This window comes from Bicyclus anynana, chromosome Z (assembly GCF_947172395.1).
Source record: "Bicyclus anynana chromosome Z, ilBicAnyn1.1, whole genome shotgun sequence".
Taxonomy (NCBI): Eukaryota; Metazoa; Arthropoda; class Insecta; order Lepidoptera; family Nymphalidae; genus Bicyclus; species Bicyclus anynana.
Genome location: NC_069110.1, coordinates 20362353 through 20388010, shown reverse-complemented (window position 1 = coordinate 20388010; position 25658 = coordinate 20362353). Strand labels below are relative to the sequence as shown.

Genomic DNA, 25658 nt, shown 5'->3' with positions numbered 1-25658 from the left:
GTCAGGTTTTCACGGGAAATAGCAAAGTAAATTTATTGTTCATAGTAAAGATAAATTGTTAGATAACGCTCGTACACTGTTCAGCTCGCCGTTTGTTTGTTCAGATATTTTATAGATTTTGGCAAATTTAAAGCGTTGCGGCCCATATGCAGTATGTGGCGAGCGTCGTAGATTAAATTTCGTTGCTCGCGTTAAATTGTGCGTGTCCCAGATATAGGACAATGTATTGTAAGAACTCAAAGAGGAGGCCCGATAATCGCCTCGTGATAACATGTGAATACATTGTGCCGTCGAGATAATATTCTATAGAGTGGCACTGTGGCAGATCACTTATAAAGTCACAATATAGACAATGCAGAAACATCTAAAGCAGTGCAATCTGACATCTGTGACCTTCCTAATCACACTAGTATTAAAAATAAGGACATTACTATCATAACGCAAAATATCAGAAGCGTTTACTCTAACTTTGATGACTTTCAAGTGGTCTTATCACAGCTAAATAGTGAGCCTAACGTTTTAATCTTAACAAAATGCTGGCTCAATAAGGACAAAACTTTACCACAATTTACAAATTATTTATCTCATACGTTTCATTTAAATCGTTGTGTTGGTGTAGTTATGTATATAAAGGACTCGCTTAACTTCAATGTAACAGAAATCCAGCTTACTCATGCATCCTGGTTACAGTCAACTATAAATAACAATATTCTTACTTTAGGTATTTATCGCTCACCGTCAAATAATAATGCTGACTGCTTCATTCAGTCATTAAACTTACATCTAGAAAAAATTAAATCTTACAAAAATATTACCATAACGGGTGACGTATCATCCGCGAAAAGTCGACGAACCCATGCGACGACGTCACCCAGGTCCGACAAAATACTCTCTACGTACGTTTCTTCCCGAAACCGGAGCATCCTCAGGAGATGTTGACTCTACCACGTGCAATTGCACGTTGTAGAGCTGGATGACGTTGTCGCATGGGTTCGTCGGCTGTTTGCGGATGATAGCAAAATAAATAAATCATTATATAATCATGATGAACTTCCGCAAAGTTCTATCCAATATGTTAGCTTTCTGTTTTCTCCGTCAAAAATAAAAATACTCGAGAAAAATTATTTCGAACAATTATATAGAAATATTGTACAAACTAACAGAAAAACAAATAGATACAATTAAAAATATAAAAATTATTAATAAAAAGATATAATGCATTAAATGTACTAAGTATAAAAGTGTTATCTACTTTGTTTTGTATAAAAAGTATAATAATATTATCTTATGTAAATGGGTAATTATAAAAGGCTTTTTTATTTTTATTTTATTTATTTATAAGAAAGCTAACATTCAAAATTAGTGAACATTCTCCATCTGCACGTAATTGGAGCGGGTGCACTAATAGTTTAAATATGTACAGGTCTTTATCGGGGAGGATTGTGGGAACAGTGTGGTGGTTCTTTGCACTGATCCTTGTGTGCTCGTACACCGCGAATCTTGCCGCCTACCTCATCGTCGAACGCATCACCGACCCAGCCATCCTCCACTACGAGTCAAGAATAAAAACCGAAGTAAGGCACACTCATGATTTAAGCGATACAGGTAAACACATGTCTGCATAACAGCGAAGCGAGCCCTGGCGATTGTCAATAATATCCACGCAAAGCACGTCTTCACCAATCAAAAGTTAAGTTGTTTGAGAAAAATTGTTAGAATGGAAACTTATGAACGATAGAAATGTGCGGTAAAAAAATTTAATAGATAAATGGTATTATTCTATACTACAGCCTTTCTTGATGAGTACTGTTTACCAACAAACAAATGGAAAATGAGGATATAAATCACTAGTCATTTCACACCTAATAATAATTAGAATTAGCTTGTTCTTAAATTAATGAAAACAAATTTTATTAATAAGCTTATAACAATTACATACTGTTAATATATTTTATAAACAAACCATACATAATTTTAAAATAAATAAGTTATGAAATGATATGAGTTTTCTTCCTTCATTCCTAATTTCTTTGTTGGTAAACAGTCATCAAGAAAGGCAATTATATAGGTAGTAGGTACTATAGTCGAAGGATTAATTCTAGTCAGTAAACTGGCCAGTGCAACTGTTACTGTTACTGTTTTTACGTAAATGACATTTCAGTAACAGTTGCACTTATCATTTTACTGTAGGTGATGCTTCTGCGCTCGCCCAAACCCTCCGGTGACGGCATAGTGGTTCCGCAGGGAGCTATTTGCACCTACTCAGACAGAAAAAAAAGGAATTAATCCTCCGACTATAGGTCTATGCAAGTTCGTTCTTTATTAAATATTGTTAAAAATCCGTTTTCCTAAAACATTGAGGTAGTAGTAGAGCTTTACATGGATACTCACATCCGGGGAAGTGTTACCGTCGTGTTTATTTCTGCCGCCAAGTAGTATTGCTGTGTTTAAATTTCAAGGCTTTTGTGACTGATGACACACAGGGCAGTATTTAAAAAGACCTGTTTTTTGCATACCAAATATGGTTGCTTGAAGTCATTAACAGTATTACATTCATATAGGTGCCTGGTGCAATAGGCGACCAAGAAGTTTCTGAAGTTAGCAAAATTCCAAATATCTTTGTTATTAGTGCGTTTATGTTTATACTTATATATACAATAACGAAGATATTAGTAATTTTGTTTGAACGCCCATACAAATCTAACGATTATTATGTACCGACGACGACGACCTTAATCGTACCATTTTGTATGAGGCGTTTTTCAGGGATCCGTGGCAGTGCCGCAAATCTGACCCTTCAAGTCCCTGTAGCTCCGAAAGTAATTATCCCAGATACCCTGTTACTTTTACAAAAATGCTTTAATATTAGCATACTCTTAATTTATACAAACAATTTAAAAAAAACTGTCACATCCCTATTATTGTCAATATTATAGTGTGTGGGGGACCTTAGCAAAGACACTTTTAGTAATAGAAGCTCCTAGGTATATTTGAAGTTGACGTCTCAAAGCTCACGTTTGTTTACGTGCTATGAATACCAAATAGACGTTGTAGCTTTCCGCTTACATTAATTACGAGAACACTCCGTACTTTTTAGTCCAAGAGCCTGCCATCACCAGACGTAACTTTATCATCATCAGCCAAATTGTTATGTGTGGAGAAATTTGGTGTGAGCAGAGCTCTCTCCTCTCTTGAGAGCGCGCATTTAAAGCTGCTGCTTCGATCGACCTAATGAGTGAATTGGCAGACTTAGTGTGATACCATTTCTCTTAAAAAAAATCACTGCACTATATTTAATTAGATAGAGAGGTTAAAAATTGGGATCGGGTTTATCGTGTTCTTCGAGGCACTAACTCTAGTTTGCTATGATATATTTTTTCTTAGGTATACCTGTCTCTTTTATAATGTTTTATTTATTTATATGTTGTTGTTGTTGTGACGAAGAGGGCGTTTATTACCGAATCCACTGTAAATAATCCTTAGTAAAATATTGGCGGTTTAATAAATGTTCAGCTAACACTATCTCTTACACTATTAAGACTATGAATGAGAAATTGTTTCACTCTCCGACATTTCCAATTAACTTTAAAGCCAACAATGGCGAAATGAAAACTATAAGGCATATAAAGTAAAAAAAAACTGTTGTAATTTTTTTTTCATTACTTTAAGTACGTGGTGCCCGATCTGTGTTGTATAATTGTTCTTAAGTAAAGTTAAATTGTTAATAATAAATTGGAAATTTAACTTGTTGGATAACATAAGATATAGCAGATTGTTCTCTATAACAATAATAAATAAGAGAAAGAAACAGCTATAGAACGTGTGCCCCATTTCAACTATGTTTTTAACCTTTGATATAAAGGTTAAAAAAGGAGGTGTTAAACTCCGTTTGTAGATTTATTTTATAATTATTATTTTTATTTAAATATTTTATTTTGTTTTTATATTTATTCAAATTGTTTTTGAATATAGTTTACTAGATAACACAAACAAGATAAAATTTATCATTTACTTAATTATGTTACGCTCAAAGATCGAAAACGCTCAGTGAGCGCAAAAATAGCTCACAACGCGTTATGGTCTCAGTAAAACATCCACATTGCGAAATTCGTGTTATGGCTCTAAATAAAACGCGCAAGTCGCGTTGTGGCAATCACAGAAAGACCAAATAGCGAAATTTGTATCATGGCTGACGCTATCAGAACGCGTCATGCATTGAAGAAAATGCATGACGCGTTCTGATCATTCATTGATTTAACCATATCACGATGGATAGGTTGTAACATGTCGATGTCGGCTCGGGTGTAAAGACGCATTAAAACTTCAGTTTTATTCATTTCTTCTCTGTTTATATTTAAATGAATATACATTTCATATTTTTCTTTAGTCATGATAAAACTGCGATTAGTGCTTGGTTCAACAAACTCACGTAATTATTTACCGTAAAACACTTTTTTATTCGTCATAATTATTAGCGCTGACATTAAAATTTACTCTCATAAACAGAAAATAAATTGATAAATCTGAAGTTTTAATGCATCTTAGCACCCGAGCCACCACGAATAGCATGTCAGCCATGACACGAATTTCGCTATTTAATCGTTCTTTAATTGCCACAGCGCGTCGTGCGCGTTTTTATAAAAGCCATAACACGAATTTCGCCATGTAGATGTGCAGACGTGAGCAATTTTTAATAATTGATCAAAACACACAATATTATATTTTAAGAAAATCATTCCAACTTTTTACGTGTAAACATTCTATTTTTATGTTGTTAGACGATACCGACAATTTACTGTGTTTACTAAATTTTTTTAAGTCTTAATATTTTTTAAGTCTTAATAATACAAGGTCAGGTTGCCTTCTGATCTAATGTATCCTCCCGCTCTGTTTTTCATCACGCCACTATTTAAGGGTAATCATTTTCATCATCATATTTCTATGGTCCAATATAGGTCATCAGATTTCATATGAGAGGTAATTCAACTTTATATCTTTCATAGATGATTACGACAACGACCGTATTGATATCTCAGAAGCATAAGCTATAACATCACCAAACCCACAACTCCGGGTTTAAGAATTCGTAGCCGACAGCAGACAGTGACGCCGCTACACAACTGACCTTTATCATCATTATCAACCCATATTCAGCTCATTGTTGAGCTCGAGTCTCCTCGCACAATGAGAGGAGTTAGGCCAATAGTTAACCACGCTGGCCCAATGCGGATTGGTAGACTTCACACACGCAGAAAAATTAAGAAAATTCTCTGGTATGCAGGTTTCCTCACGATATTTCATTCACATTAGCTGGAGGATATTTCATTCACAAAGCTGGAGGTGCATGCCCCGGATCGGAATCGAACCCACACTCCGGAATCAGAGGCAGAAGGGTCCACCGGACCATCACGTCTCTCAAGTGTTTTATGTATTTCTATGAAAATTCAGAATTTTGCTACACGTTGTCTGAAAGAATATTTGTTTATTAGCGTCACAGTGACATGTCGCCTGATACTGTCTGAAGTCGGCTACGATCTTTGGGGCAGTTCTTTCAGTTTTGCGCAGAGAGGTCTTGGGTTCGATACCCACCTCGGGTTAGTTAAGGATTTTAATTCTAAATTGGTTCAAAACTAGCTTTGGTTTACCAAAGACGTATCGCCAATCGGTTTATCGTTCCGGTACGATTGCGCCGTTAAAGATATGAGTAAATAAAAAACCCCCTTTCAAGTTAGCTCGCTTCTATCTTAGACTGCATCGCCACTTATCATCAACTGAAATCGCAGTCAAGGGCTAACTTGTTATTGAATGAAACAAGAATTTGTTCCTTATGCTGATACCTTTAGGAAAGGAATAACCAGCGGGGTGCTCAAGTTTTTAACTAGGATATGCACTACTGGTACGTAATGAATCCTCAGGGTAAATGCGATGCGTTTATTCATGTATGAATTGCAACTGGGAATAACCCATTGCTAAAGTTTACCATTCGGCCAACGATACGCAGTTAAGTCTGATTTATATCTAGCTTCCTTGATATATAATCTGACATGCAGTTGATATACTTCTAGAGTCACTTGGGGCCTAGAAACAATATAATGGAAGAAGTGGAGATCAAAGAGGAGGAATTCAGCCGACACGTGGGTGACAGAGGCAGTGATTGTGGCATCGCACGCACCTGCCGATACAAGCAAGTTAACTTCGGTATTGCTACAATGAAGGGTTCACCATTAAGGTAAGTTAATTTATTTTAATCTAATATTGTAAATGCGAAAGTAAGTCTGTCTGTCTGTTACCTTTTCACAGCTAAACGGCTGAACCGATCAAGATGAATTTTGGTATAATGGTCAATAGGACCTTGGAGCAAAACAAAGGATACTTTTTGACCCTAAATTAAAAATGAAAGGGGATGACATAGGGGTGTAAAGGATGTATGGAAAGTACTTCGTTTTTAGAGATACAGTTTTAAATCTTTTTTCATAAATCATACAAAAATACAAAATTTAATGTGATTCAAAAACTTTTAAAATTCAATCTTTAAAGTGATGAAATAGGGGTTGAAAGCTTAAATTGATTTCCACGCGGACGAAGTCGCGGGCGTCTGCTAGTAGAAACTAATCATCTATTCGTATACCTAGGTTTCACCGCACACAAATGTCAGGAGGCCTATTCTGTAACTATATTTTAAATAACTCGCAAGTGCGAGTTTTGTATTCACCTCTATCTCTATCTGTCTAACACGATACTATAGAAAGAGAAAGATACAGATGAATTTGAAACTCACACTTGAAAGTTATACAAAACATCGTACAGAATAACCCTCCTGATCAAGTTTAGTCTGTAACATTTGACATAAAGTAAGAAAACTTACGGTTACACCATCGGACATTTATTAGTAGGTGGTGTAAGTCACCCTTAATGTTATAAAGGAGTTCGTTTGGTTGGTCAAACTTACTACCACAGGAAATATTAATTTTAACTGCAGAATTCTTTTTGTGTTCGATAACGAAAGTTTATGGGTTACATAACGTAAAGCGAGCAGTGATAGACCAGTGGATATGACCTCTGCCTCCGATTCCGGAGGGTGTGGGTTCGAATCCGGCCCGGCACATGCATCTCCAACTTTTCTGTTGTGTGCATTTTAAGAAATAAAATATCAAGTGTCTCTAACAGTGAAGGAAACCATCATGAGAAACCTGCAACCTGAGTCTGCCAATGCGTATTGTGCCGGCGTGGTGGACTATTAGCCTAACCCCTCTCATACTGAGAAGAGACTCGAGCTCAGCAGTGAGCCGAATATGGGTTGATAATTATAACGTAAAGCTACAACTAATGAGAGCGAAACATCAGCGACAATGCGGCAAAAATAGAAGGAATCTTTTGAAAGTATCCGTTGCGTGCGCTGCGTTAACGGGTAAAGCTATGAAAAGGTCATGTATATCTCATTATCTTTTAAGGTTCAAAAGAAAAGTCCGCAGTATTTTAATATTCATCAGTTAAGGTTTTTTTTTATTACTTTCTACATGTTCGCCCTTGACTACAGTCTCACCTGTTGGTAAGTGATGATGCGGGCTAACTTGTTAGGAGTAGGAAGAAATCCACAATCTTTACGGTTTCTACACGACATGTACCGAAACGCCAAATCGCTTGGCGGTACGTCTTTGTCGGTAGGGTGGTAACTAGCCCGGTTGAAGCCCACCAGCCATACCTGGACTAATTAAGAAAACCTCAATCGGCCCAGCCGGGGATCGAACCCAGGCCCTCCGTCTTTATTTTCATCAAGAGTTTCCACGAAGTTGCGGGCATCTGCTAGTTGTTTATAATCGTCATCATCATCATCAAAATAATTTTCATCGTCACTAGTCGATAGATTAGTCCACTTCTGTACGAAGACCTCTTGTTAGGACTTTTAAACATTTGAATCCCTTTTAGGGAAACACTATTTTACATTGTTAAAGGCCGGTTTCACCACGTCTGATAGCTCATTTCCAACTTTTGTGTCTGTATTTAACTTAAAGAAAGTGACAAACCTTACGCTTAGCTCTCATTGGCACGAGAGATTTTTAACGGACGTTAAAAAAGCGTTCAAATATAGTACGAAGTTAAATGAAGGTCCAACGCCCAAAACTGAAAATGTGTTTTAAAAACGCTATCGTGTCGCCATATACTTGGGAATGACTTCGTTGTATTTAAACGCTTCTTTAACATCCGTTACAAATCTCTCGTGCGAATGGGGGCTATCCGACATTTAAAATCAGTAAAGTGTTTTTCAGATAGCATGGTGACAGTTGCCTTATGACGATCATAATACGTACTATTATCGTGAATCGCGGCAAACTTTCAAGAGTAAAACGAATTGTCACCGTACCCATGCTATCTGAAAAACACATTAGATCGTGAAAAGGCCATATCCAAACAATATATCCAATGTTCTTTTTATTTAAAAAGTTACTGGCTTTCGGTAGTTCCTCGTATCATAACTGAAAGATGTTGTTTTCTATTACGTCAGAAAAAATCCTGTGTGCAAAAAATATACGCAACAAAGTAAAATAAGTTTGGAATAACATTTTGTTTCGCGCAAAACTTATTTAGGAAGTAATATCCTTAGCCGGGCCGAGGAGAGATGAGAAAACGTAATACCTACCTGCCTACGTCGTTTATCACGAAATTATAATTTAAGGATAGCGATGTACTTTTAAAAATGTGGTTGTAGAAGAAACTTCCCCTGCTCGAAATTATTTATTTTACTTTACATGTGCGCGTTGCCAGTGATGACCTACGGATGTGAGACTTGGTCGCTAACTATGGTCCTTATTAGAAGGCTCAAAGTCACTCATGCTTGGAGTTTCTCTACGTGATCGAATCAGAAATGAGGAGATCCGCAGACGAACCAAAGTCACTGACATAGCTCAGCGAGTCGCGAAGCTGAAGTGGCAATGGGCAGGCCACATAGTTCGAAAGAGCCGATGGACATTGGGGTCCCAAGGTGCTGGAAGGGCGAGCGACTCTGCACCGGAAAGCGCAGTGTTGCCGACCCCCCACTAGGTGTACCGAAGACATCAAGCGGGTTACACTAGCTGGATGCTGGCGGCTCGATACAGTTTTGTTTGGAAGTCCAGCAGTGGACGTCCATCGGCTGAAATGATGATGATGAATCGACCTATGTTTGCACGAAAAGAAATAAAAAAAAAACAGAAGATAGAAAAGCCTGTTTTTCGAATGTAGTTTGATCTAATAAATTTTTCATATACGACCCGAGAGTAATAAAATAAAGTTTTTCGTATAATAATTTTCTTATCTACTAGTTATTGGCCAAGAAGTAGGAAGTATATGGTCCTGCTTTAGACTAAAAATAGTTTTATCACTAAAATAGAGACTTCATTCGAAGAAAAGCCAACAAGATGAAGTGCAGTTCGTATTTTTGATATCGCTTAACCGTTTATAACGTGTCTCCGAGCAGAAAACTAAATTATGGTCCGCCTTTCACTGGAATAGCCTCGAAAATTTAAGCGAGAGGAGTATACCTACAAATCGTATAAGGATCAAATTGGAAAAACTCAATGGTCGGTAAAAGTCCATTTCTAGAGGCAAAGCGAAAATAAAAGAACTGTAATACGTACGGCGCCGAATGGGTTGGCAATGGCATGTTTTCTACGACTGAAGCGAGAGGGTGAAAAGTACTGTCCCAAATAAAACAAGTGTGGAAAAAAGGCCAAGTTTGACACGTTTGGTGTAAAGTAAAATTTGTAAATATCCACATAATTTATTTTTCTAGTGTGTGTAGTTACTAACACGATACTATAACAAAAAAAAACTTGTTTGAAAATTTTCGTCTGTCTGCCTTTTTATACAGGCTAATTTCTGGAATGGCTTTATTGAGAGGAAGAGGAGAAGGAGGAGAATAGGAAGTTATTGAACAACATCGAATTGAATATTGACTGATATTTTTTATCAGTCTGACGTCAAATTCTGAGCTTATTTGAGATTATTATCTTTGATCCTTGAAACTTTTAGTGCCTATAGTTAGGAAGTCAGTTTTACACCCCATGCTTCGCAGAGCACCTTTCGTCGGTCTTGGTCGTTACCATTAACACCTGATAGTGACCATTAAATAGTCAACCATAATCACGCTTAGCCCGTTAACCCGCAGCATGGTGGGTTCAAACATATACTCATATCCTATAGGGATAGAGGCCTGGCCATGTAATAGACCGTTAAAATAGGCTAATATACAAATTGTGTTAAAATACAGATTCGACTATATATTAAGCATTTCTCATTCGTGTGTAGTAATTCCCAGTTGAATACTGAACACTCGTAAATCTGCTCGAGGCCCGTCAACACGATACTGACACAGACTAGAGAAAGACATAGATGGAAACATGGCCTTTGTTCAAACTTAAATTCATAATTATTAGTAAAAATTGTTTTGCCAGAATATGACTGAACTGAGGTTAATAATAGATGTTATTAATTCGTTATATTTTATTAATAAGACTCAATGAGCTGTTATTTGTTTATTAAGGGCCCCATGTGGGTTGGAAACTAGTCGGCTATATTCCGACGTTGTGTCGGTTGTTGTTTTCAATTAAGTATTTTAAATAATAATGTGTTATTTTAAAAAGAAATATTATTTGCCTCTGAAACCATTGCCACTCCCAGTTAGTAATTTTATAATTAACATATGATCGTAATTTTTAACTAATTAAACATTATCACAGCCAGACAACACGCTTTGTAGCAGAGGGTTAGGTAGGCCCAATAAAAAATAAACGAATCCCTCGTGACTGCAACCAAACTTTTATATATTATATTAAAATCTGATTAGTGTATATAATACTCAATCACGCTCATTACATTGAATGAACGTGAACGTGATTTTAACAACAAGTTAAAATTTGCATTTTATAACGCACTGCTGCCATTTACATTTAAAAATTACTAATTGTGGAAACAGACTTCACGGGTTACATGCAAGGGCAGGTCAGTACCTAACTGCTGAGTCACTCAGTCGTTGTAATTATGTAGGCTAAATGCCTTCTAAGTTTATCATTTTCCAGTAGTCTCTGGGAGGTGCTTCCGCGTTCCAGATTTATATCAACCCCACTTTTATTGCGCGCGATTTGTGAACGTGATTTTTAACAACAAGTTAAAATTTGCATTTTATAACGCACTGCTGCCATTTTATTATCCTCGCGGTTCACGTGGGACTTATTGCATGCAGAGGATCACTCCACTTGGGAGGACGGAATGGTTGATTATTCTTTTCTTACCATCCTTTCTAGAGAACCGTTGTGAAATAAGTAATTCATAATTTTGTGATAGAACTACAATGGAACAATGTCCTGCGATAACTCTGACAATATATTTTACATACATAACATAATTACATACAGATATAATGCCCCATTTTATGAAGGACTGGAAGAGGCCCTGCGTTTAACCACCACGTTATTTACGTATGATTTGTTCAAAATCGGTTCAGTAGATACATTACCTAGATTAAACTTTACTAAATCAATGTTTATAACAGATTATAGTTAACTACATGAATATATCTAACCCCTGTGTTATTTATTTCAAGCATTTAATTATTTTGCACTACTTTGTATAAATATTAAAAATTAATGTTTTTTTTAATTAGATAATAATAATAATTTTATTTCCAATATGTTGTTAACACCTGCGTTCACCTGATATGTGGTCTACATCGAATATGGCTCATTTATAGCTGTTACCTATAGTTTTCCTTAGGTTTTTCCATGTATCTATAAACAACCGTTTAGCTGGTAGTTGGGAGGGGCACTTGACTGTAACATAAATTAGCGCTTTTATTTATGAGATTAATTTTTGTTAGCCAAGTATCCTTAATGTTTTATCAATCTTTTAATTTTTAATCGAAAAAATCGTAAAATACCCCTTTCAAAGACATTGATCTCTTATAATGTTCATATTTCTAATGTAAACAGTCATGCAAAATTACAGCTTTCTAGTAGCAGGTAATAATAATAATAAAAGTCTGTGAGTTCTTCTTGGACAAAGGCGCGCTTGGAACCCAAGTAACTTTAATTTTAAGTTTTCTATTAATTGTTGTCTCCATTATCTATTAATATTATTATCTGACATTTCGTAAGTGCTTGTAAAAGCCCAATTTAAATAAATGTATTTTGAGCTTGAGCTATTTACAACCGTGGCTAGTTACCACCCTACCGACAAAGACGTACCGCCAAGCGATTTAGCGTTCCGATACGATGTCGTATAGAAAACGAAAGGGGTGTGAATTTTCATCATCAGGTGAGATTGTAGTCAAGGGCTAACTTATAAAGACTTAAAAAATAACTTAGTTTTTTTGGAAAAATACGAGTACGTATAATGTTAGCTTGAGACTTTAGCTTTTCAGGGTACTAAAAAAATGCTGACGATCAATATCACTATTTTCAGGGAAGGGATAAATCTTGCGATCGTCCACATGAAGAGAGATGGCGTCATTCCGAAGTTATGGCGAAAATGGCTGTCGACTACAAATAAGCCTGTCTGCGATCTAGTGAAAGACGAGGTATTCAACTTTGTTGTCTTAGATACTAATGTACATACTCTGTGTGTGAATGTATTCTGTGTCTATACTAAAATGAGGTAAAGTAAACCGTAAAAGTCCGGTTGTATGGTCAACGATCTTAGCTTGTTGGCGTTGTGGACAAATTATAGATGAATTATAAATGTCGTTAAACGTTGTAGCATACTTTTTTGATAAAGTAATACTTTCATTAAAGTAGAATTATTAAGATTTTTTTAGATATAAATAAATTGACGGGTGGTTAGGGTAGGCCTGGGCCGGGGACGGGCATTTTGGCTAGCAGTGGATTAAGTCTATCTACGAGGATAAGTCTACTCTTAAAATAAGAAGGGATACTGGTGATTTTTTGAAAATTCTTTATGAAAGGACTTAGAAGTTCTATGTTTTAAATAATAATAATTAATTTAAAATTGTTAATTTTTATTTTAATTATTTACATTCCAGGAAACAACCATTACAGAGATGACACTCAGTCAAGTAGCAGGAGTGTTCTATGTGTTAGTGGGAGGCTTGGCTTTGGCATTGGGAGTGGCTTTGCTCGAATTCTGCCAACACGGCAGGGCTGAAGCTGCCAAGGCTAATGTGCCACTCAGGGCAGCTTTACGTGCCAAGGCAAGAATGACGTCCAATGACAGGAAGACTCCCCATCGTACGCCCCAACGTGACCAGGATCGCCTTGGGTGGAATGGCGCTGCTTTCGCCGGGGTCAGTATTACCTAACTCTATCATTAGTTTTCTTTGGAATACCATAAAGTAGAGGATCCCAATATAAAAGAATATTTACCCATCTGTTTACTACACGATTTTTTATATCAAATTAAATATGCCAATAAATATAATATTGCCAATGATTTGCCAAAAAACAATTAATCCAGAATATGATTAATTGACATTTTTTTTTTCATTTTTACTGCTTTAGTTTACAGACAAAGTCTATAGAATATGCGAACGTTTGGTTGACTATTTTTTCCCCGTCACAACTCTTGGGTAGAAGAAGTAGAAGAAGAAGAAATATACTTTATTGTACATTAAAACAAAAATAAACAATAACTTATAATAACACTTAGAAACTGATGTACAAATGGCGGTCTTATCGCTAAAGAGCGATCTCTTCCAGACAGCCACTGTGGAAGAGAAAAAAATGTAAGCACCGATTCAGTAAACAGGGTACTCAGGTGTAAACAGGTAAATCGGTACAAGAAAGTAGCAGAGTTTGGTTATTGGTTAACGAAATTACGACCACGGTGCTATAGAGTTGTCTCCGAAAAATCAGCCCTGGATTCCGGCATCATCGTAATCATATCCTGGACTGAATATTTTAGGCAAACCGTTAGCAATGATCATTGACATATTAACTTTGATATAAAATACTTTTCATCTAGTAAACAGATAAAGGTCGTTTCTTATTCGGCTCTCAGACTATTGTTGGTATTTTACTTCAAATAGTTTAGCTTTGTATGTAACGGGCCTGCCTGCTGCCATAGTCGACGACTGGCATATGAAGTAGCGAGGAAAGGAGGCAGAGACGTAACAGGGCAACGTTACGCATTCCACCATTACATTTAGTTGGAGTTTTGTGTGCGAGGCAAAGAACAATTGCGGCACGAGTAGAGCCCACAGTGTGAGGGCGAAGAGGAACATATCGGAGCAGCGCAAGTAGTGTGGGCGGCCCTTAAGTAGAGAGGTGTGTACACTTAAAGACCGTCAGCACGACAGAAACGCGTCAAATAACGTTGTAAAATGTTTGTAACAATATATTATAATATAACTTTTTCTTTCTCTGCTCCAGTATAATGACTTTCTTCTCGGGCGGGAGATAATCAGCAATAGACATCGGAAAATGTTTTAATTATTTCGATTGTAAGTCAAAAACTCTAAATTCAACCCCTTGTCTTCACCAAACAATATTGTGTTGTTCAGCATTTTCGTGTTGTTGTTTATACCCTATGTTCTACTTGTTGTATTTGTCATTAATTGAATATTGTCACAAATGTGTTATCCCATGTAAATTCTTCCATACATGTGTCTGAATAAATAGCAATCATTTTTGATCATTTACCTAGTCCCTACATAAATTATTTCGGAATAAATGACTAGGTAAAATAATTTTATTTATACTACATAATTAAATTTTGTTGTAAGTATACCTACTTAGTTTTTAAGACTGTTTCTACCTTTTTTGAAGTAATAACTTCATATGCAAAGGTAAACCTAAACCGCTTCGTAACGTACGTTTCAACACTCTTTCGATATATATAATACTGATCTTAGACAATCAGTAAAAATACCTACACATAATAAAAAAGTGTGTGTCAGCTCCGACGCACGGATGGAGTTTACTCTTTCAGATCGACTGTCTAAATAGGTGCATGTTGCCCCGCAGCATACACTATGTACGTCTCAATACGTGCGCCTGAAAATGAAAGGTGCGCAACCGAGAAGCAGCAGGCTGCGGCGTGCGCGCCCGCCATCAGCGTGCACAAGCGTGCGGGCAAAAATGCTAGGGTATACCCGTACGCATGTGCACGCTATTAGCGGCAGCGCACGGTGAAAGGTGCGCGGAATAGGTTGCGCACAAAAACGTAACGTTATCATTCGTTCATCGAATTTTACTGCCGATATTTTTTTTCATACCGGGGGCTTTAAATGAAAAATCGATTCTTAGGGAGTAAACTCCAAAAGTAAGCTAATATTCATCTTCTCATTTCAGTACTTTCCCGCCGGGACCCAGATCTCCCAGGAGGACGCGGTGCATGCGAGCTTCACTCACGTCTGATCCTCGGAGAAGGGTGGCATCAACATCCGCCGCTCTTCTGTGTGCCAAACCAACAATGTTGATCTTTATCAACTTTAAAGACTTACGTGAATTCGCTCATAGTGCTTCGTGAAGAAAAATATCTGGGCAACCGAGTTTATCTTAATTTTGCGTTTTTTTTTTAATGTATTTCCAGTGAATGCGTTTATAATTCTAACGCTATGTCATTAATTTTTATTATCAAATAAAAAAATTACTTTTAAAATATTTCGTTCTAGAATTATAATAGTTAACGGAGTTATTAAATACATTTCTTAATGTTGCTATGAAAGTAGAAGCTGAATAATAACTGTGAACAAACATTAATAGTGTAGATGAAGCTTTCTATTAGCTTTGTAACTCTGTGTGCCATGTCCATCATCTTCCAATTCCTAATTCGATCAGAGATGTTCAAAACATCTCTGTATCGCTCTCTCAGTGAATTTGAACTTTCTCGCGAAGTTTGTAGTTAGTGACCAATTATTATCTCTCATCCGCAAGTCATTCGCAACAATCTTTCGATGAGGACATAAGTCTATTTTTTGTGTTAGAAAGTTCAATCACTGAGGTATTTTGTATGAATAAATATCACGCAGTTTCTGGAACTCTGCCCAGTAATTGTATCTTTGATACGCTTGTTTTAAATAGAATTAAGTATACCTGTTCAGGTTTAGGTTAATTTATGTGTATTAACTACTAGTGTGTGTAAGGTGACGGATTCCAAGAGTTCTTCTGAGGATCAACTTCACTCAATTAATAAATCAATCAACAAATCTATCACAGTCACCATTAAGTGGTTCGTGAGTCTTCAGTGCTCAGAATCTTTGACAATCGGGCAGTGATGATTCTCTTCGGACTTTATGATCATTCATGACCATCGCATTAGTAAGACTAAATTTTACGCACCAGTGTTGCTACTACCCGATGGTCATAACCAATTGGGTCTAGCAAATATAGAATGATTATTCTGCCATTGGTTTACCTATGGCCAAAGCCTCCTCCCACCAGGGTAGGTAGGTGAAGTTGGTAATTACGATTGCTAACTGGTACTAATTATCTTGTTTTAGTTGTAGTATATTTTTTGTGAGTCAAGTTATTTATGAATTTGAAATTCAATCAACTTACTTTAATTAGTTAGTTAGTTAGATTAGTGTTTAACTATATTTTATCCCTTTGTTGCGTAATAATCAGGACACCAATTTGTTATAAGAAATTGTTCTTCCATTTTATTAATAATATTCCTTACGTTTTTATAATATTGATGTGTACTTATTAAAATTTGTATTAATTATTATTATTATTATTAGATATACTTAGTCATTAATGTTAAGATAGTAAAAGAGACTGTCCATGCTGAGGTTTCTCTAGCGTTTAATTGGAGACGTGAAATACAAGCGAGCAATAGACGTACTTATGCCATCTCAGTGATCATCATATAAAACGCTGAGGTAATACGGTTCTTGCATTGTATTTAATATGATCGATCATTGCAGTATAATATTAATACTTATAACATAAACAATTTCTGCGGTATGATTGATAGTTATTGTCTAAATTTAAGATTTCCAAATTCTCATTACTGTTTTATGAGTTTCTCCGTCATTTTTAAGTATATGTAGTTAAAATCTAAAACATTGCATAGTTACATGTGGTGTTTATCATGTAGTTATTGATTGTTAAAGGAAAATAAGTGAAAATATGAAAAAAAATATATAATTCCTAAAACAAAAAAAAAAAATTAACATAATTTAATTTAGTATATAAGATACATTTTTCATCATACATAGATAATAAGGTAATTAATGATCGAATAAACTGTACACACTAAATACGTAAATTAACGCTTTTCCGTTAAAACTGCCTCATGAATTGACATATTCTTATTAATTAATGACAATGGCGCGCTAACTTGATGCTGAATAATAATTGCAAAGAACTACGAGTATAATAAAATAACTCCTTCACACTAGCGTTTCTTAGACGCATGTGAAACGCGCGCAGAAAAACTGCGACGAGCGACTACTAGATATAATATAATATTATGTAAGTAAGACATTGTATTTCATACATACTGTACCTACTCGTAAGTACTTATCTATTTATTAATATGAAGGCGCAACTAAACCGCTAGATTTATTTATAATAAAATATTTAGTAATCATTAAATAGATTATTACTGATGTTACTAGTACGTCAGCTGTTGCCGACTGTAGGCCAGGTCACATTCAGCTAAAGCTAAAAACTCATTTATTGGCGCAAACACGGACCTTCGTAGCTCCGCATCGCCTCGCCATGCACCCGCCAGCGCTTACGGCTAGCCGGCTGTTAGCTAACGTTACTTCGTATGCAGGTTCGAGATATAAATAATTGTCCTGTACCTCTTCTATGCCTAACATAGAACTTGACACCTAGCTGGGGCAATCTGAAATTATTATAACTTTAAATATTTTTTTTGTAAATATTTTTTAAGCTTAAATTAATGATGTTTATATAATGCAGTTATATAAACGAAAAGTTTAAATAAATTAAATGAAGTAGGTAGCCCAAAAGCTTCTATAATAAACGAAGTAACGTAAACACCTCGCTGGGAAACTGTCCGGCGACGGCTCTCCATAAGTTTTCCGGAGGCGTTTTTGTTACAAATCCTGTTAGTGTGTTTGTATTGGCTCGAGGCGATACGAAGTGGATACATTTCTCTCTAATAAGAGATAGATAGATAATTGTGAACACTACGTTACCAAGTAGAGTATTATTACATTCGGCTGGCAAATGTTAGCACAGCTTACTATTTGTATCTAATCATACTCAGTGTAAATAGTTTTTATTAAAAAAAAAAACTAATACATAATATACTTAGTATAATAATATACACTGGTCAAAAATAGTATAAAAAACTACGTCTAACTGGAATAGTTGATAAGCCGAATTCCAGATGACAAAACAGGTCACAAGGATTGTAAATTTTCTATTCCTATCTTGGTGAACAGATAGCCAATACGAGTCTGAGTATCGCATTGTTCGAGTTCCCGATTATTTTCCAAAAATATGCTTTATGAGCTCTAACAATACAATAGAAGTCGGGCACCCTCGATACGGCAAACACCACACAATTAGAAAGTTTGGCCAAAACTGGAACGTACTTATAGATACATATAGCATTACATATTGAATAGAGTAATTTTAACTTCTATAAAGGACTTGCCAAATCTACGCGCTAGTATATTGCAACGAATCGAGAAGACAGTTTTTTCTCTCTCAATGTCATTGTCATCTTTTAGCTCAATATGACCAAGGTAAAATAAATTTCTGTACCACCCGTTACCGTTAAAGCAGTTCGCTTTAACGGTAACGGGTGGTATCCTCTCCGGACCCTTACCCGATTTGAAAACCATCATCTCAGTATTGTCCACGTTATATCTTAATCCATGAAGAATTGCATAATTCTAACACACTGAGAGTAACTTTCTGAGAGACTGAGATTCTTAATAGAGGGACTGAGAACCACTACGATATCAGCAAAGCTAAAGCTATTTATACATTTACCGTTGATATGACATCCAACATTTTTGTCTCTCAGTTCCTCTATCAAGTTATTCACGTAAATATTCAAGAGATCCGGAGAGTTTATCCCCCCTTGCCATACACCACATTTTAATTTATAATAATTAGAGATCGAGTCGCTATATATAACAGTATTAATTTAGTTTCCGTACCAGTAACCTAATAGGGCCACAATTTTTCGTGGGATCTGAGCATTGTACAATTTGTCCCAGAGAACATATTGACTAGGTTGAAAGCCCGAAAGTCAGATCAATAATACATGCGTAGATGGACGTGCCGCATCTATAGTATAGTAATTTACAGAATATAGTAATTTATCCATATTTAAGAATTTCGTGTATAACTTGTAAAACGTGAAGATCATTGAAGATATCAGTGGGGAAGACAACTTATTGTGGTAAAAACTAACAACATATTATACACATCTACATGGAGGGTTTCTCACCTGGTGGTAGTTGTGTAATCGAGTTGGTGGCATCGATGTATGGCTATCAGAGGTGTTAACATGCGACCAATGAAAGGAAATTTAGGCAAAACTTCCTCCAAGGTCCTCGGAGTTGTCCAGAATCCCATCTCTTTTGTACTAATACAATGAAAGACATATTATCGATATTTCCCGTTGTACTGCCATTAGTTGAATTTTGTCGATTTCTCTTCACGAGATTATCTCGTGAGATACCAGTGCCATTGGTATCTCACTCATCCGACCATCAGTTCCACAACTACACTATCCGACTACCAGGAACGTCCTCCATGTAGATGTGAAGTTATAGTCCTTAATGTAGTATTTGTAGTATTTTATATTGTAGTAAAATTGTCTTTCGGAAAGTAGTATAATAAATTATGCCCGATGGTTTTTAATATCAATGTCAATGATTGAAATATGAATGCTTAAGAGAGTCCCATTGTTTAAAGAAAGCAAATGGGCTTAAAGAAAGCGCCCAAAATTATAAGAGTAAAATTAATTTTCAAAATACTCATGTCCGATAAATCCTTTCTTTGGCTCTGCTTCTTTATATATATTTAGGTAATGTTATATTATGTATATATGGTTTACATATGTACATTGATCCTTTATCTTACCACTACATTCAAACCAACCTCGGTGTAGGTTGACTATGTCCTCCATAACTCTGCCGTTGGGAGAAATGCTATAGCACGAGGTTTACACATCCGTGCCGAACTATTTACTTCTTTCTCACTACATGATCAGAAATTTGTTTAGTATTGTGTGTTTGAGAGAGATGAAAAGTTTCTCATAAAAGTGTTAATCGTTTTCCCATATTTTACAAACTAAATATCATTATTTAAGAAATTCCTACAAATGAAACCAGGATTGTGCTTTTTATACCACAAACTTTATATGTACCTATGCTTTGTGGGAAATTTCAATGTTTACATATTGTTTATATGTAAACATTGAAATTTCGAATTTATATGGAATTGAAACAGTTGTGCAGTAGTGCCACTAAATGGCGCTGTTTCTCTCCTTATTCGCGATTACGATTACGCGATAGTAACCGTATCAAACTGTCACTAGGCCCTCATATATAATATTAGTATATAATATTGATATTTATTGGTTGATGTTTATTTTTTATATTATTTGGTCCTCTATTTTTTCTCAGTCCCGTTTCATTCTTTGGTTATTTATTCTACCTACGCAGCAGTTTATTATTCAGGTAATTTATACTCGTAATTACTTAGTTATGATATGTTTAGTAACATGTTGTTTATTAGCACCATAAAAAAAAATTGAATCCTGTATTCATTTGTGAAGTAGTATATAATACTTAAACTATTTGTCTTAATCACTATTAAACTATTGATGTCGTAAATTTTTGTTTTATTTTAATTATCTGTTATACACATATACCTACCTTGCGTACATTCCGATGGTACGACGAATAAACGAATGTAACAATATCTATACAACTATACAGGGTGTTTCGTAAATATTACGACATACATTACAGGGTGATAGCTGACATCAAGGCCTATTAAAATAACGCAATATATGTTAGCGGAAGATTTTCCGGTTTTTAAGTAAAAAATAAAAAATAAAGAAATAACTGTCATAAAGAAGTTACTGTCATAGTAAAAATTATATCTGGGATAGTGAAATTTAGCGTTACAACTACATAACTATAATCTCTCTCCAAAATTCAAGTTGCTGGATAACTGAATGCTACGCTACGCTACGCTGCTTAGCCACGCTTAGTAAGGACTAGGTACAATAAGTTATGTCCGGTGGAAGCGGAGCGATTTGACTCAAATTTCCATTAAGTATATTGATTATTTTTATTTGGAGAAGCTCCGACGTTCGTTTACATTTACATCGTTACCTTTTTTTTAATCTATCATTACATGCACGTATTCAAGTTTTACAATAGGGCTGTGTCGACTGTCCATGACACAATCTCTGTGCCTAGTGGGAGTTTTCAATATTTTCATACTGTTACTATCTCGTTGAAGTACCCGCGAATTTATATGGAATTGAAACAGTTGTTCCGTAATGCCACTAGATGGCGCTGTTTCAATTCCTTAGAATTTCGCGTTTACGATAACGCGATAGTAACAGTATCAAACTGCCACTAGGCCCTCTGAACCGATTTTTAACCGACTTCAAAAAAAAGCAGGAGTTTTCTCAATTCGACTGTATTATTTTAAACTAAATAGAATATTATTTTCGCCATCTATGTGGTACACGTGAAACAACGTCGTCATCCGTTTATTTTACCCGGAGCAGACGGTTCACATCTAGGTGACGGTCTACACCTACTAAAGCTAGTATTTATATTGATAATAGATGGCACTAGTAATAAAAACGTTTTGTTCGTTTTCACCGTTTCCATCAATTTTATTGAAAGAAAATATTTTAATGTTTTATCACATTGTATCTTCACAAAAAAAAGTAATAGTAAAAATAAGTATTTAACACAAAATTAAAAATCACTTGTCGCAATAGATGTCGCTAGTCGTATAAAAACCTGTTCGGTTCTGAACAATACAAATACAAATACAAATTGAAAGAATACCGCGTATCGGTATTGCGTTCGCTGCAACTAGCGGCAGCTTTGGAGAACAAATTGTCTACGTCGTGAAGCACACAATTGTGAAACAATCGACGTTGTGAAGTTAAGCTTAGCCGCTTCGGCGTGCCTAACAGACTTGCTTTGTCGATCGGCGTGCCTAAATTAGGTCTTCGTGCCAGACTCGGTCGAAAGGCATTGCTACATCGAAGAAAACGGCCCAGTTGGGATAGGAGTGCGAAGCCGGGTAATGCTAGCCACTCACCATCCGATAAGCCCACAATACATGTGCAATGCTCATGATCATTCTCAATAGAAGCTGATCGAGTGTTGGTCGCGATGTGCATCACAGCATGCCGATCGCGATTAACACACGATCAGTTTTATCGGATGTTGTGTGTGTAGTGTGTTATGTGAGTTTATTAAATGGTGAGTGGGTAGCACAAAGCTGGTGAGAATATGCTTATTGAGGCGGTGAGCTTGTTGTACACAGGAATGTTTGGTTCTAAATCCAAATTATTGTTTGATGATGTTTCTCATCGATATACAGCCTTTAAGCCGTTAAGAATAATAATCTCTGACACCTTGGCAATAGTGTTAAGTTATCTCATGGGATGATAAACCGCTCCGTAACGTAACGCGTTACGACGCCAATCAGTCTGGCAAGTCCCTTTCTCTCAAGCATACAGCATAAGTTTTCACTTCTGTCGAGCGTTCCGAGACCGAGCCACACACGTTTTCTTTTTTTGTATTGAGAAAGAATACAGTTAAGACAATTTATCTTAAGAATACACTAAAGATAACTTATCCTGATAAGTAGGTATATCTACAAATACCGCTGTCATGCAATGATGGCAATAACACCGGCTGCATTTCAGACTGATTGCGCCTTTGTGCAAAAAAAATGCCAGCCCTTTTGTCACCAGTCGAGGCAACTAGCTCGAGGTAAACGAATCCTGAGATTTTTTTGGCTCTGCGACTCCATGGCCCATCCACATTATTATGATTCAATCAAATTGATTCAACAGTTACGGCAAAACTTGAAGCCTAGAAAGAGGGAATCGTGTAGGTAATAATAAAGCATCGCCAAAGTTTTAAAGAAGTTCGAGAAAATATAGCTTGAACGCGAAATTATTTATTAAACCAATGCAGCAAGTGTTGTGTTCACAGCGGGGAAATAAACAACGTTGCAAACATTTCCACAAAAACCACCTCAAATATTCTCACTTACTTTTGGTGCCAGCAGACTTCGACTACATTATAGCAATACGTGCTTATAATTACCCGACTACGGCGAAGCCAAAATAAATGGTAATGATTTTGGCAGTCTATGTATGTATGTATTATGTTTATTTTTCTTTTACAGAAATGGTCACGGTAGAGCCGTGGTCACAATTACTGTATATTTTCTGTGGTTATGCCAGGAACACCTTCAGTAAACATGAATACAAGTTAGGTGTTTATTCTACTTCCTACGTATACCTTGGATATTTTTGTAACTTTGCGTTTCTCGATTTCTATCTGAAATATTTTATTATTTCGTTCTTTTTAGACCCCTTTTTACGCTGTTGGGTTATAGTTTTTAAACTTTATTTTTTAAAGTCTTTTTTTATGGAAAATCAAAGGAAAAATAAGGCTAAGAGTGGGAATAATAATACCATACCGGATAGATTCAAAGCATATTCTTTCAGATTTAAGCATTTAGAGATTATCTACGACTACGTTTTCGTCGCGACTTCATCGTACCCTACCCTACCCCTACCCTACCCTACCCCTACCCTACCCATATCCATTAGGTTAATAGTCTACCATGCTGGCCCAATGCGGATTGGCACTTCTGCCAATTCTTCACATACGTAGAGAAAAGAAAATTCTCAGGTAAGCATGTTTCCTCACAATGTTTTTCCTTCACCGTTTGAGGCATTTGATAAGTAATTTCTTAAAATGAAACTGAAAAGTTGGAGGCGCCCCGCACTGGGTTCAAAACTACGCCTTCCGATACGATGAGGTCTTATTATCGGGTAATAACAGACTCTAAAACTAACCGTAAGCCCGCTAACTCGCCTTGAATCAGCATGGTGGGCCTTAGCTTTATATCCCCTCCCCTATAATGACGGAGTCCTGACCTTGTACGCCTGTAATTAACTGACAAAAATTTCAGTGATCCAATTACCTTAAAAGGAAACTGGCAAACAATGACTAAGCTTGTGGCTTAAGTACGAAGATAAAGGATGTAATAGAATTTTATTTACACAATAAGTTCAACCAGACAATGAAATGATTACATAATAGCTCACTGAATGGAGACACTTAGGGAATACAATAGTAATACCTTAGGGCGAAAACAAAAGCGTTTGGTTCAATCCAGACAAAAGCGTGATGTCGGAATAAGTTAAAATTACTGTCATTAATCTTATACCTAAAGTTGAGGTTCTAGTTTTTTTATTCAATGACAAAGTGTCCCTTGAATGCAATCTCACCCAGTGTTAAGTGACGATGCAGTGATAATAGTGGATGTACCCGTACCTCTCTATGTTTATATTAATAGGTTGCTAATAAAGACTAGTGAATAGCCCAGAAGATACCTAAGATTTTAAACTCTCTCCGCGTAGTGGTCCTCATTACTGAGGGTCGTGACCAATATCACACATTCACGACTTATTTCCACACGATGTCACGCCATGCGGCTCGGCTTTTCGCGACTTGTAGAGCTTAGTGTACTTTTGTATCGAGAGTGATGCGGATTTGATCTGACCAACGCTTCGGGCTACGTCCCCGAGGACTCTTCCCTTCCAGTTTGCCAGTGATAACAAGTTTCTCTAAGTTATCTCCTTCTCTCCTGGAAATGCGATCGAAGTACTCGACGATCCTCTAAAGACAGCTGGTGGTGGAAAATCTTTTCGAGTTGAGTTGAGTTGTTTCAACACCGATGCATTGGCCCTATGCTGTCCACGGAATACGGAGCATTCTTTGCCAGCACCACGTCTCGAAAGCTTATGCGATGCCGATCAGCTGATGTCTCAGCTGCATACGTGAATATTGGAAAGATTAGAGTCCGGACAAGACGCATTTTGGTGTTTAAAGATATGTTCTTGTCCTAGAAATTGATTTTAATAGACTCATACGGATGTTTACACACAATTTGTCACCACAAATTATTATTAGTGTGGTAGTATGAATATGGATGTACAAGTATTATATGCATAATATATTCCAAATTGTTTGCAAAATATAATACAATTAATTTATCGTCGTCAATGAATATTCAATTATTCATGGACGAAGTAAAAATAGCGACGCTGTTTTATTGTAAACAGGTCATTTACAAACTGTCCAACGTAATATAGATTAAACGTCGAGCTGCTTATTTATGCAGAAAGTGACGTCAAATCGGTGTGGATGCAAAACTACAATAGAGATTTTTCTTTACAACTTAGCCGTTGACTATAATTCCACTTGATGGTAAGTGTTGATGCAATCTAGAGTGCAAGATGAAAGCGGGGTAAATTGTTAGGAGGATGAAAATCCTTACCCGTTTCTTTTTATACACGACATCGTACCGGAACGCTAAATCACTTGGCGGTACGTCTTTGCTGGTAGGGTACTACGGCCGAAGACTCCCACCAGCCAGACCTGTACCGATTAAGAAAACCTCAATCAGCCCAGTTGGGGATCGACACAAGGATCTCCGTTTTGTAAATCC

General features: G+C 36.3%; 1 protein-coding gene across 1 annotated transcript in view; it reads left to right on the top strand.

Annotated features, from left to right (window-relative positions):
* LOC112049389 (glutamate receptor 1-like) overlaps positions 1–20133 on the top strand; it is a 116253-nt gene extending 96120 nt beyond the window's left edge. The window contains exons 14-18 of the mRNA XM_024087249.2: positions 1424–1574; positions 6066–6229; positions 12436–12550; positions 13013–13273; positions 15279–20133. Of these exons, the coding sequence (XP_023943017.1) occupies positions 1424–1574; positions 6066–6229; positions 12436–12550; positions 13013–13273; positions 15279–15344 (757 nt within the window). The 3' untranslated portion in view covers positions 15345–20133. The remainder of the gene's footprint in view (positions 1–1423; positions 1575–6065; positions 6230–12435; positions 12551–13012; positions 13274–15278) is intronic.
* Positions 20134–25658: the final 5525 nt, after the last annotated feature.